The sequence below is a fragment of the Hibiscus syriacus genome, unplaced genomic scaffold, assembly GCF_006381635.1.
Source record: "Hibiscus syriacus cultivar Baekdansim isolate YM2019G1 unplaced genomic scaffold, ASM638163v2 tig00111164_pilon, whole genome shotgun sequence".
Classification (NCBI taxonomy): domain Eukaryota; kingdom Viridiplantae; phylum Streptophyta; class Magnoliopsida; order Malvales; family Malvaceae; genus Hibiscus; species Hibiscus syriacus.
This window is the reverse complement of record NW_024063007.1, coordinates 342110-354376: the sequence shown is the minus strand read 5'-3', so window position 1 is coordinate 354376 and position 12267 is coordinate 342110. Positions and strand designations below refer to the sequence as shown.

Below are 12267 nucleotides of genomic sequence, written 5' to 3'. Positions count from 1 at the left end.
GTAACATGTCCTTAAATTATGAATTTCGTTCTAGATTCATCTTTAAAATTTTAAGTATTTTAATTTCATTCCTGAACTATAACTGTTATTTTAAATTAGTTCTCATACCTTTAAATATTTTAGTTTCATCCTCAAATCATGACTTTCATTTTAAATTGGTCCTCAAAATTTTTGAATATTTTAATTTCATCTCAAACTATACGTGCATACTAATCACATCCCTTGTTGATAAAATCGTTAGGTCAGTTTATATTATTATATGTTTGAAAAATAAAATAAAATTTATGTTACACTATGGTTGAAACTAATTACATGTTTGGGTGAATTTTTTTGATGAATTTGAAAGATTCAAATGTTTGGGGACCAAATTAGAATGAGGATTATAGTTTAGGATGAAATTGGGATGTTCAAAAGTTTAAAGGCTAATTTAAAATGAGATTCATAATTTAAGAATACAATTGAAATATCCAAAGTTTAATGACCAATTTAAAATAAATGTCATAGTTTAGGTACATATGATACAATTAACTTGCAAATAATTAAAAGTATATGATGATAGGTATTTAATAATTAATTCGTGCATATTTTGTTTTATTGGTTTTAGATTTCTTGAAACTATGTTTTTTTCTTGGATAAATTACACATTTAATAGCTAAACTATTATTTTTGTTTCATTTTAAGACTTAAGTTTGCAGAATCATACTTAGGGGGTGTTTGTTTGCCGTAATTGGAATTACGGAATTGGTTTTCTCCGAATTCCCGTGTTTGTTTCACGTAATTCATTTTCCGGAAAATGGTTTCCCGTGTTTGTTTCACGTAATTGGTTTTCCGGAATGTAATTCATTTTCCTAGTAACAAAATTTCTATTGTGTTTTCTGTAAAATGACTTACGGATTCATTTTCCTTAAGTCATTTTCCGAACTTTTCACTTCAAAGAATAAATACTCAAAATAATTTTATTTTATGAATTTAATATTAATAAAATATTTTAATATCATTTTCATCAAAATATTATTTATTTATTTATTAATATTTATAATAATATAATATTATATTTTTAATATTATATAAAATAATCAATTATATTATAATAATATAAGATATTATAATTTTATTTTAATAATATATAATAAAAAAAAATATATATTTAATAATTAATAATATTATTTATATATTTAAATAATATTTTAATAAAGATATTTAAAATATACTAATTAATATTTTTAAAATATAATATAACACTATTACTTTAATAAATAATTAATATAATTTATAATATTTTATTTCACTAAAATATACAAAAATTATTATTTTTATTAATAAAATTATAAAAATAATATTTAATAATAAATAAATTATTTTAAAATTTTAAAATAATAATATTAAGTTTTATAATAAATAATATTATTTATTATATTTAATATTTGTAATAAATAGTTTTTTAAAAAGTCTTCAACTAGTGGAAAAAAGGTTTAAATAGAATCTTCCAAACATCATAAAACGTTTTCCAGATATTTTTCAGAAAAATGTAATTCATTTTACGGAAAACGTTTTCCATAAATGTAATTCATTTTCCAGAAATGTAATTCATTTTCCAGAATTCAAATTCCAGTAATTCATTTTCCGAAAAATCAATTACAGCTAAACAAAGAGACCCTTATTGTGGTCTTGAAATAAAATGAAAATTATCTAGCTCGTAATCTTATATTAATTTAATTTAATAGTTTTCGTACAATATTTATTGTGGACATGAAAGAAAATGAGAATTATCTTGATGTTTATTTCAACAAAAAAGATAACAAATCCCCAAATGATTGAGAGACTTATATTAGATTCTTTTTTAATATTTTGAGATGGTTATAAAATAATATTTGTTCAAAATTTTCTTAACATATTAACAACGTACATACATTCTTCTGATGCAGCTATTCAAATTTAGATAAAAATAATATTTTATTCCATTATCGAGACTACTTAATAGATTCAATTTGTCTTGAAATTTATACATTGATAATAAAAAAATCATACAACCCAAAGATTAGAATGTCTGATTGATGACCGACTCTTTCACTTGGATGCATGTTGGAAGCCTCTTTCATTGTCTTATAACTGAATTCATCACTCATCAGACATTATATAACGACACTACTAAACTTACCAGGTCAAACCAGTCAATACATTGAAAATAATAGATTCAATTTTGTTGCAGGAATCTTGTTCTCATTTGACACATAAAAATGTCATTTTTTTTCCTGAAAACAACTCAAATGGTGCTGAATTTTTCTACATCGACATCGCCTTTTTTCTCTAATCAGGTAAAACAATCACATATTATAATTTTTTATTTTATTTACAACTATATATTTTTTTGCAAGAGAATATCGTCATAAATGAAAATAAATTGAATTTTAAGTATTTCGCTCTCACGAAAATTTAAAAAATTGGGGCGCAAAGCAAGGGACGCTCTCTTGGTTACTTCATAATAACTCAAAGATCATACACGGATACAAGTAGTTTTTTGTAAGAAGTCACGCTTATGTGTGATATTGGTGGTGAATATAAACCGAATCAAACAAGTAAAAATTCTGCTACTCGAAAAATTAATTATCCATTCCAATTGGTAGGAAAATATTCAAATATATATAATGGTTGGTTGATAAGTGTAATATGTGATGAACATAATCATCTTCCTGCACAACATATAGAGGGGTATCCATATGCGAGACGTTTGTCTAAAGATGAATATCGATTGGTTGAAGATATGACAAAGAAGAGTGTGCCGCCACGCGACATTCTATCGATATTAAAGTCGCAAAATGAAAATAACGTCTCAACACTTTAAGACATATATAATGCACAATATAAAGTTCGCAAGTCCTTACAAGTTGGAAAAAGTACGATGCATGTAATCTTATTTTAATTTAATTTAATATTTTTCGTACAATATTTATTGTGGACATGAAAGAAAATGAGAATTATCTTGATGTTTAATTTTTAAAAAATGGCAAATCCCAAAATTATTGAGAGTAATATTGTGGGTGAGGCTCTAAGTGGAATGATTAAGAAAGCGATTGATGTTGGTATTTGTGGTGGGGTTGAAGTAGGGTCTGGAGGCGTAGTTTTATCCCATATCCAATTTGCGGATGACCTCCTCATTTTCTCGGAAGCAAAAGAATCGATGATTACAAATCTTAATCGTGTTTTAAAAATTTTCGAAGTGGCAGCGGGTCTGAAGTTAAATAAGAAAAAGACCAATATTTTTGGCATAAATGTGGAAGAAAGTAAAGTTAGAAGATGGGCCGAATTGATCTATTGCGCTTGGCCAATGCTTCCAATGACTTATTTGGGTCTTCCGCTAAGTCATAAGAAGAATTCAAAGTCTATTTGGCAACCCATTTTGGGCAAAGTCAGAACTCGGCTACAAAGTTGGAAAGGTAAACTTCTATCTTTTAGAGGTAGGCTAACGTTTATTAAATTAGTTTTGGCTAATTTGCCTGTGTATTATATGTCCTTATTTCAAATTCCTAAGTCCATAGTTGCGATGTTAAATAAGTGTATAGCAAATTTTTTATGGAATGACAAGTCGGATAAGAGTAGTAATTGAATTAAGTGGGACAACTTATGTGGACCAAAATCGCATGGGGGTTTGGATATTTATGATGTCAAAATGAGGAACCGAGCTTTGCTTAATAAATGGATTTGGCGGTTTAGTGAGGAAAATGATAGTTTATGGAAAAAATAGTAATAGCTAAGTACAACTACGATAAGGATTCAATTCTCCCAAAAGCTGTTAATGTTAGAAATTCTTCTTGGGTGTGGAATAACATTGTTAATCTAGTCGTTTCCAATGAGATGGAGTTTCTTTTCAAAGTGAGGTGTGTTATGGGTAATGGGAATAAGATTGATTTTTGGTTGGATCACTTGGACAGAACTTGATTATCTAAAATCATCTTTTCCGAGATTTTTTGGTATATCAATTAAAAAATCATGGAATATCAGTGAGTTCGGACATCGAGTTCATGGAGTATGGGAACAGATGATTGAGTTGAGAAGAGGTCTTTTTGAATGGGAAAAGCTAATGTGGAACGATTTCATTCATGTTTTGAATAGAGCTGTGAGCTCAGTTTCATGCCAAGATAGATTAAATTGGATATGTTCTATTAATGGCAGGTATATCCCCATATCATATTGCTCAAAATTGGCTAGTGTTGGCAAGGTGGAAGATCCAGTGTGGAGATTGGTTTGGTCTAAATTCGCTCCTCTTAAAGTCTCTGTTTTTGTGTGGAAAGCAATTCATCAAAGGCTGCTGGTAATGTTAGAGCTGGTAAAGCGAGGAGTTAATTGTAATGATCATTCTCACTGCTTGTTTTGTAACCATGAACCGGAATCAATTAATCATGTTTTTTGCCACTGTGAGGTAGTTTGGCAAGTTTGGCAACGTTGGTGTAGTGTGTGGAAAATAAATTTGATTTTTCCGATGAATGTTAAACAGTTACTAGAGGTATGGTTTGCTCAAAACGTAAAGAGAAGAGTTCGGGCATTATGGCATCTGGGTTTCTTTGGGCTGATCTGGTTAATCTGGATATGAAGAAATAAATCAAGGTTTAATGGTGTCTCTTTTTCGGTTGATCAGATCTTTAATATTGCTTTATTTTAAATTAGGGTTTAGGCGAACTATTCATGGCCGTCGTTGATCCCATATGTTCAAGACTTTGTCCGTAGCCCGGAGTCTACTGTTCTTTGTCGTGGTTGTTAAAGAGTATATTTTGTGCAGATAAGTCTAGACGTTTTCCTTATCATGGTTTCTGTTGTTCTCGTCTTTGAGCTAGTTCTGCAATGTGCTATTTTTTCATTGCTGCAGTATCCCAGTTTCCTGCTTAGCGTCCAGTGCTATGTGTATGGTAGTTGCATGATTGTCTAATAGTTTAGTTTTTACTGGTTTGTGTACTGTTGTTATGGTTTGGGGTGTCTTCCATATTGATGTAATAGCAAAATTGTAATATTATTCTTTACCACCTCAAGACACTCTTTTCTCTCCGACTAGATTTAGGGAGATTTTTTTAATGAGGTCCTTATGATGGTGTACTTTATAAGTTCATTAATACAAGGTACCCTTTTAAAAAAAGATTTTTTTAATATTTTGGTACAGTTATAATATAGTAATTATTCAAAAAAAATTTAATATATTGATAACGTACATATATTATAAAGACGTGGTTATTCAAATTCAGATTATAATAATATTTTTTTACTATAGAGTCTTGAAATTTATACGTTGATAATAAAAAAATCAGACAACCCAAAGATTCGAATGTCTATTGATGACCGATTCTTTCGTTTGGATGCATGTTGGAAGCCTCATTCATTGTCTTATTATTGAATTCATCAACCACCAGACATTATATAAAACCGAATGTCCAATCAAGAGAGTGGCAATAAAGTGTGTGTACTCCACTTGATTGGGAATATCAGCATGGGACTTTGTGTGTGTGGGGGGGGAGGGGGGGGGGGGCTTGTTCACGTGAAAATCACATGGGGGGGGGAGACACCCAAGGATTGTGTTTTGACAATGAAAGTACCATTTTATGGTGGGAGAGCCATAAATATCATAAATAACAATGACTTGGATTTTTAAAACTTTCTTTTATCAAATATTTTTTGGATATTATTTAAAATTTATTTTTAATAATGTACCTTTTGGGCCTGTAATAAGCAAAAATTATTCTATCAATGTTACTATAAATAAATAAATATATAAATTTTCGATCCTCAACCATCATAAAAAGGAATAATATAATTAAATTATTTTAATTATATAAAAAATTAATAAGAAGATTATTGTTCTAAGAAAAGGGAAGAGTTAAGAACAACGCAAGGAGGGACTGGTTTCACGTGCGTATCACAAGACACGTACGGGGAGGGCTTGCCCCGACCAAAGAGAGTGCTGTAAATCATTTAATTATTTATTAAAAAATTAATGGATGGATACTGTCGGATAGTGTCGAGTAGAGCCAAAGGTATTATTGAAGGCGAATTTCCCAAAAATCATATTTTCTCTCTTTATTTCTTTGTAAGACATCATTCTATCTTTATTTTTTTATATAACATTCTTTGCAGAAAGGCGTAGTCCATGTACCGCGCCTTAGGTCACGAGTTCAAAGGCGCAGCCCATGCACCATGTCTTATGGACGTAAAATATTGAGTGCTAATTTCGTAAATACTTTTAATAATTTAATGTATGAATAATTTTATAAAAGTTTTATAATTAGTATTTCTTTTACAAAATGATGACGATGATAAGAAATATTTTATCATTTAAAAAATTATAAATTTTATATAATTTTTAAAATTTATTGAGTTTTAAAATTAATTGTTTAAAAATATAAAAAAATATTAAAACAAACTTTTAATTACAATTGAGGGATCAAATGAATTATTATCCATTAATAATTATTTTTTAACAACAATTAATAATATTTATTCATTTTTAATTACAATTGAGGAAGCAAAGAAGCTTGGAAATAAAAGCATGTATATAGGAAATATAAATTACTACAACAGACCTCTGCGAAATGATAAATGAACATTAACATATGAGGTGTGTGCAACCTGTTGAACTTAACAAATTTTAGTGGAATTTGATTTGAATAACTTATTATTTAACATTTGCTTTTTTATCTTCATCAATGCATTTTAATCATTTTGTGTATTTTGATATATTAGTTAAAAAACTTTTATAAAATTATTCATATTTTAAATTACTTACACTTAAAATTTTCCTATATTAGATTATACATATTGTGTAATTTCATTCAAAAATTAAAAAAAAACGAGTTATAAAATAATTTGCAAAAGAATATTTAAAGATTTTAATGTAGAAAGTATTTTTTTCACACACAAAAAATAAATAAAGTTAGCGTTTTTACATAAATATCACCCTAAAAAAATTAATAACATATTTGGCATTATTTTATAAATATTTATAAAATTAACACTCAATTTTTTACACGTTTCACAAAGCACAGAAGGTACATGGGCTACGACTTTCAACACGTGGTGTCAGATCAGCGTAATGTACTATGTATAAGACGTGTTTTCCTGCAAAAAAAAAAGGTGTTAGATCGAAAAATAAAAATAAAAGAGTATCTGATAGGGCAATAAAGTGGAAAAAAAAAGATGATTTATTGAGAAAATGGCCATTGAAGGGTCCCAAGTAAATAACGGGACACGGGGACAGATTTCACGCACTCTCGAGGGGACGCCCTCAATCATCACCCCCACGTTATTATGTCAATTGTCCCATATTTCTCAACCGTCCGATGTACTTGAATCCCATCTGATTAAGGTTTTTTCTTCTTCCCTTTTGAATTCCATGATTTCCTATTCTTCAGAAAAGAAAAACAATTCCGAGTTCCGGGAAGCTCACGGATGTTTTCCTTATATCACAAATAATTGACACACGATTCGAGTTCAACGAATTTCATTTTGATTCAATTAAATTAATTTTTTTATTATTGATAATATAATTTTAAGTGGATATATGTGATTTAATTGGGTTTAAGATGAAAATTTTGGATCTGATTCGATATAATATTATAATTAAAATATTATCTCTATATTATATTTTTCAATTAGATATTTGTTTTAAAATAAAAATAAATATAAACATGTGAGTCAAGTCGAATATAAATTTTCACTTAAAATATCATATTAATTTTTGGATTAAATGAAAATCTCCTAAATTTGAGTCGAGTAGGATATAAATGTAGGATTTTATTTTTCAAAATTAAATTCAAATAGATAAAAAACTCAAATGAACTAATATACGATTATTCCTAATTTAAGGTAATCTTATTCAATTTTGGTTTAAAACCTCACCTTGTTTTCATTTTCACTAATAATTTGAGTTGAATTAGTAATTTAAGACTAAGTCAAACACAGTTCATTATTTTGGTAAAAGATTAGCATGGCGAATCTATAAATGAAAAGAAAAACTCATTTGTAGCATAAATATGGGCAAATGAATGATTTTGGTGGCATTTTAAGTCTACAGTAGGGGACTACAGCTGAGCATAGTATGAGCAATTAATATGTCTCTGCGTTTGATTCACGGAATATAAGATTACCAGTGGGAATAAAAGATTACCAGATAATAGGATTATTGTGAATGTTGTATTTTGTGTTTGGTTGGTTTAGTAGGAATGTAAGATTACCGTGTTTGGTTACAGTAATAAAAGATTATTATAATGTATATTTGATCAAATTATCCTTATTATATATTTATTTTTAACAAGTTGGAAAATATTTATATATTATCTTTAAAAAATTTAAATTCATAAAATTTATATAAATTTTTTACAAAATTGAAAATATAAAAAGGTTTAATGAAAGGGTAAAATTTTATTTTACCCCTGAACTTCATATAAAATTTTAATTATAGATTTTTTTTTGTAAATCTAAAATAGTTTAAGGATAATTTTGTAATTTAACCTTCATATAATTTTTATTATTCAATGACAGAATAAGGATATTTTTGAAAGGAAAAAAAATTTAAGGGCATTTTAGTCCAAAACGTCGGTAATCCAACAATACATAAGGAAAGGGAGGTAATGACATTCCCGATAATATACCCCAAAAAATCTACTATTGGTAATGTAAGATTACCGGGGATGACATTCCCGGCCAACCAAACGGGGAATGTGGATATCATTCCTATGGGAATCTCACATTCCCCCAACTAAACACACCCTAAGGTATTGTTGGATTACCGGCGTTTTTGACTAAAATGCCTTAAAAAAATTTCTTTAAAAAATATCCTTACTCTGTCATTGAATAATAAAAATTATACGAAGGTTAAATTACACATTTATCCTTAAACTATTTTAGATTTACAAAAAAAAAATCTATAATTAAAATTTTATATAAAGTTCAGGGGTTAAAATAAAATTTCACCCTTTCATTAAACATTTTTATATTTTTAATTTTGTAAAAAAAATTATATAAATGTTATGAATTTAAATTTTTTTAAAGAAAATATATAAATATTTTCGAACTTGTTAAAAAAACAAATATATAATAAGGACAATTTGGTCAAATATACATTCTAATAATATTTTATTCTTTTAACCAAACACGGTAATCTTAATTACATTCATGCTAAACCAACCAAACACAAAATACAACATTCCCAATAATCCTATTCCATGGTAATCTTTTATTCCCACTGGTAATCTTATATTTTGTGAACTAAACACATTCTTAATGAAACATTTACATAATTACTTGTATAAAATTAAAAGAGATGATGCGGTTATTATTGAAACCAAAGTCATCAAAGGTGAGTGCGTTCTCAACTCATTGTTGGAAAACAAGACTGGTCAGTTGTCATTGATTCATAGACAACAATTGATCTCATCCCTAAAAAACAGGTTAATTTGTCTTAAAATCAAAGGTCAATAAGAAATTATGACCATTCACTAATTCAACAATGCTTTCTCTCTTGCATCATATTATACACATGAGAAATAAACAACCCCTGAAAAATCGGAGCAAATCAGATTGGTTTTTTTTAATGAAAATTCAGTAACAATCTTTAAATGATTTCATGCTAATTTGAAGATATTTATCCTAAAAAAATACAGAGGTCCTTGTTTAACCTTAAAAGAAAGAAAGAAAGGAAGATGTAGCGTCTGGTTCCAATCATCATCGTCTACTCATGATTTGATGCTCGTCTAGAGCATCACTGGCATTTGTTCCCAATTATATACAGTACAGCACAAGGTAACATGGCCCCCACAAATGGTTTTCGATCGGGACCATTGATAGCGATTTAAAATGGGATCAAGGCCGTTGGTTGAGAGGCAGGAAGGGCACGGAGAGTGAGGTGTTCAGGTGGAGTAATGGCCCACTAGGTCTTGTGGTTGGGATTCGGAAAGACAAATAATTAGAGTATCTCTGATCGCATTTCTTTTTCGAAAGTAAAATTATTTGATGTATAATTTTTGTAATATATAATTTTGTATATTTTAATATTATCAGTTCTATATAATCTTCTATTCTTCTCTTACATACCCATTACTTTTCAGCTAGGACTTACTATACAAGTTGTGTTTGGCAGAAGAGAAAAAACCTAAAGATGGTGGGAAAGGAAGATCTGGGTTTGAGTCTTAGCTTGACTTTTCCCCAGAATAACAACTCTTTACAGCTAAATCTAAAGACTTCTCTTGTTCCTTCCTCTGCTAATTCTTGTACTTCTCCTTCTGGTTTAACCCTAAGCAAATCCGCATGGAATGATTCTTCATCTCGTTCAGGTTTGTTTTATTCTTTCCTCTGTCACTTTTATTCTTTGCATGGGATGATATCTCACCTTTAGATCTCGTTTTTTCCCCTTTTTTCCCGAAAGCCAAACGATGCTGTATCGTTTTCCCCTTATGAATTCAACCCAATCCAAACAAAGAGAATAATAATAATATATATATTTTTGCTTTTTTCATGTTTGACGTATCTTTTTTGACAATAGTATTCTTTTCCACTGTTCTCATTTTACATGCAAAAGCCTCTACTTTTCTCTTGATTTCTTCCATGAAAGATCACTCCCCCCTCTCATATTCAGATGAAAATTCCGACCTTTTTTATATGAAATGTTTTTTTTACATGCAGATCATAACTCGGAATCTTTCCGGGCCGAGACTGGATCATTTTTCAGAGGAATCGACATGAACATATTGCCATCGACAGTCGATTGTGAAGACGAAGCTGGAGTTTCATCTCCAAACAGCACGATATCAAGCGTGAGTGGAAAAAGGAGCGAGAGAGAAGGGAACGAGGATAATCTCGAGATTGGAAAAGCCTATTCTCGTGGCATCAGCGACGAAGAAGACGGCGACACTTCGAGAAAAAAGCTTAGACTTTCTAAAGATCAATCTGCTACTCTCGAGGAAAGCTTTAAAGAACACAGCACTCTCAACCCCGTAAGTGGTAGTTCAAAGAGAAACCTTCATATTAAATCACTGTTTAGTTGCCAAGAATATAAGTATTTTCTCAGTAACCAAACTTGAACCATTTGACCATTTTTATACTGATGAACCAATGGCTTATATCTGCAGAAGCAGAAATTAGCATTGGCTAAGCAGCTTGGATTACGACCCAGACAAGTCGAGGTGTGGTTTCAAAACAGAAGGGCAAGGTGAGAAATTTTCCACTAGTTTTTGGGCAATTACGTAAATATCGGCGGGTTTTGAAGTTGGTAAATGAAATGACATTTATTTCCTTTGGGTTGGATTGTATTTACTAATTATAGGATTTGGGGATTATTTTTATGCAGGACGAAGCTAAAGCAAACGGAGGTTGATTGCGAGTTCCTTAAGAGATGCTGTGAAAATCTGACGGAGGAGAACCGGCGGTTGCAGAAGGAAGTTCAGGAGCTGAGAGCTCTGAAACTTTCCTCCACGCAGTTCCACATGCAAATGACCCCACCAACCACCCTCACCATGTGCACATCATGTAAGAGGGTGGCGGTCCCACCCAACCCGCCATCCACCGCCGTCGATCCACGGTCCCATTACAGGCCCATACCCGTAAACCCTTGGGCTCGGGCTGTTGCAGTTGCCGCTCATCAACCGTTCGATGCTCTTCGTCCTCGATCGTGATAATATCCTACATGCAAGGGCAACGTGAAAAGACTAATGCGTGGATTGCTAAATGATATGGTGGTTAGAATGTGGATTTTGGTGGGTCTTTCATGTTTTGTATTGTCGGCCCAACCAACCTTTTGACATATTTAATTAGTTTAATTTAATTTTTTTTGGTGTTAATCAGCGATGCTAATTACATCTTCCTTCTTTTGTATCTTTACCGTACATAGTATATAGTTTTGGGATTATTGTGAGGACGAAAATTACACCTTTATTATAGGATTTTTCAAAGCATTCCACATTTTTATAATTAAAACTAAAAAATATTTAGTATTGAGTTTGATCTTATCATACAAAATATACCATCATATATATTTGACTTAAAAAAGTTAATTTTTCACTTTGTACAAATAATCTTTATCAAATTAAGATAGTAAATGAACCGAATTTAAATGAAAAAGGTTATATTTATGTTAATTTGTTGGTTTTTATGTTCAACAATCAATATTTTTATTTTTAAGTGAAAAAATGATGAAATTACGTTGTTAATCTTTAAATTCCTTAAACTTCACAATTAGAACTCTAAAATTAATACTATATTCAATTTAGTACCTACTTCCCCAACAATTAATAT

The 12267-nt window shown here is 29.9% G+C and overlaps 1 protein-coding gene and 1 long non-coding RNA gene across 2 annotated transcripts in view; both read left to right on the top strand.

Annotated features, from left to right (window-relative positions):
* The window catches only part of LOC120155114, a 37418-nt gene that overhangs the window by 6155 nt on the left and 18996 nt on the right, over positions 1 to 12267 (top strand). The gene's annotated exons all lie outside the window — the stretch shown is intronic.
* LOC120155110 (homeobox-leucine zipper protein HAT4-like) lies at positions 10098 to 11833 on the top strand. The gene is made up of 4 exons (XM_039166677.1): positions 10098 to 10310; positions 10660 to 10970; positions 11106 to 11185; positions 11324 to 11833. Exons 1-4 carry the CDS (start codon positions 10136 to 10138, stop codon positions 11646 to 11648), a joined length of 891 nt encoding a protein of 296 aa, XP_039022608.1. The 5' UTR covers positions 10098 to 10135; the 3' UTR covers positions 11649 to 11833.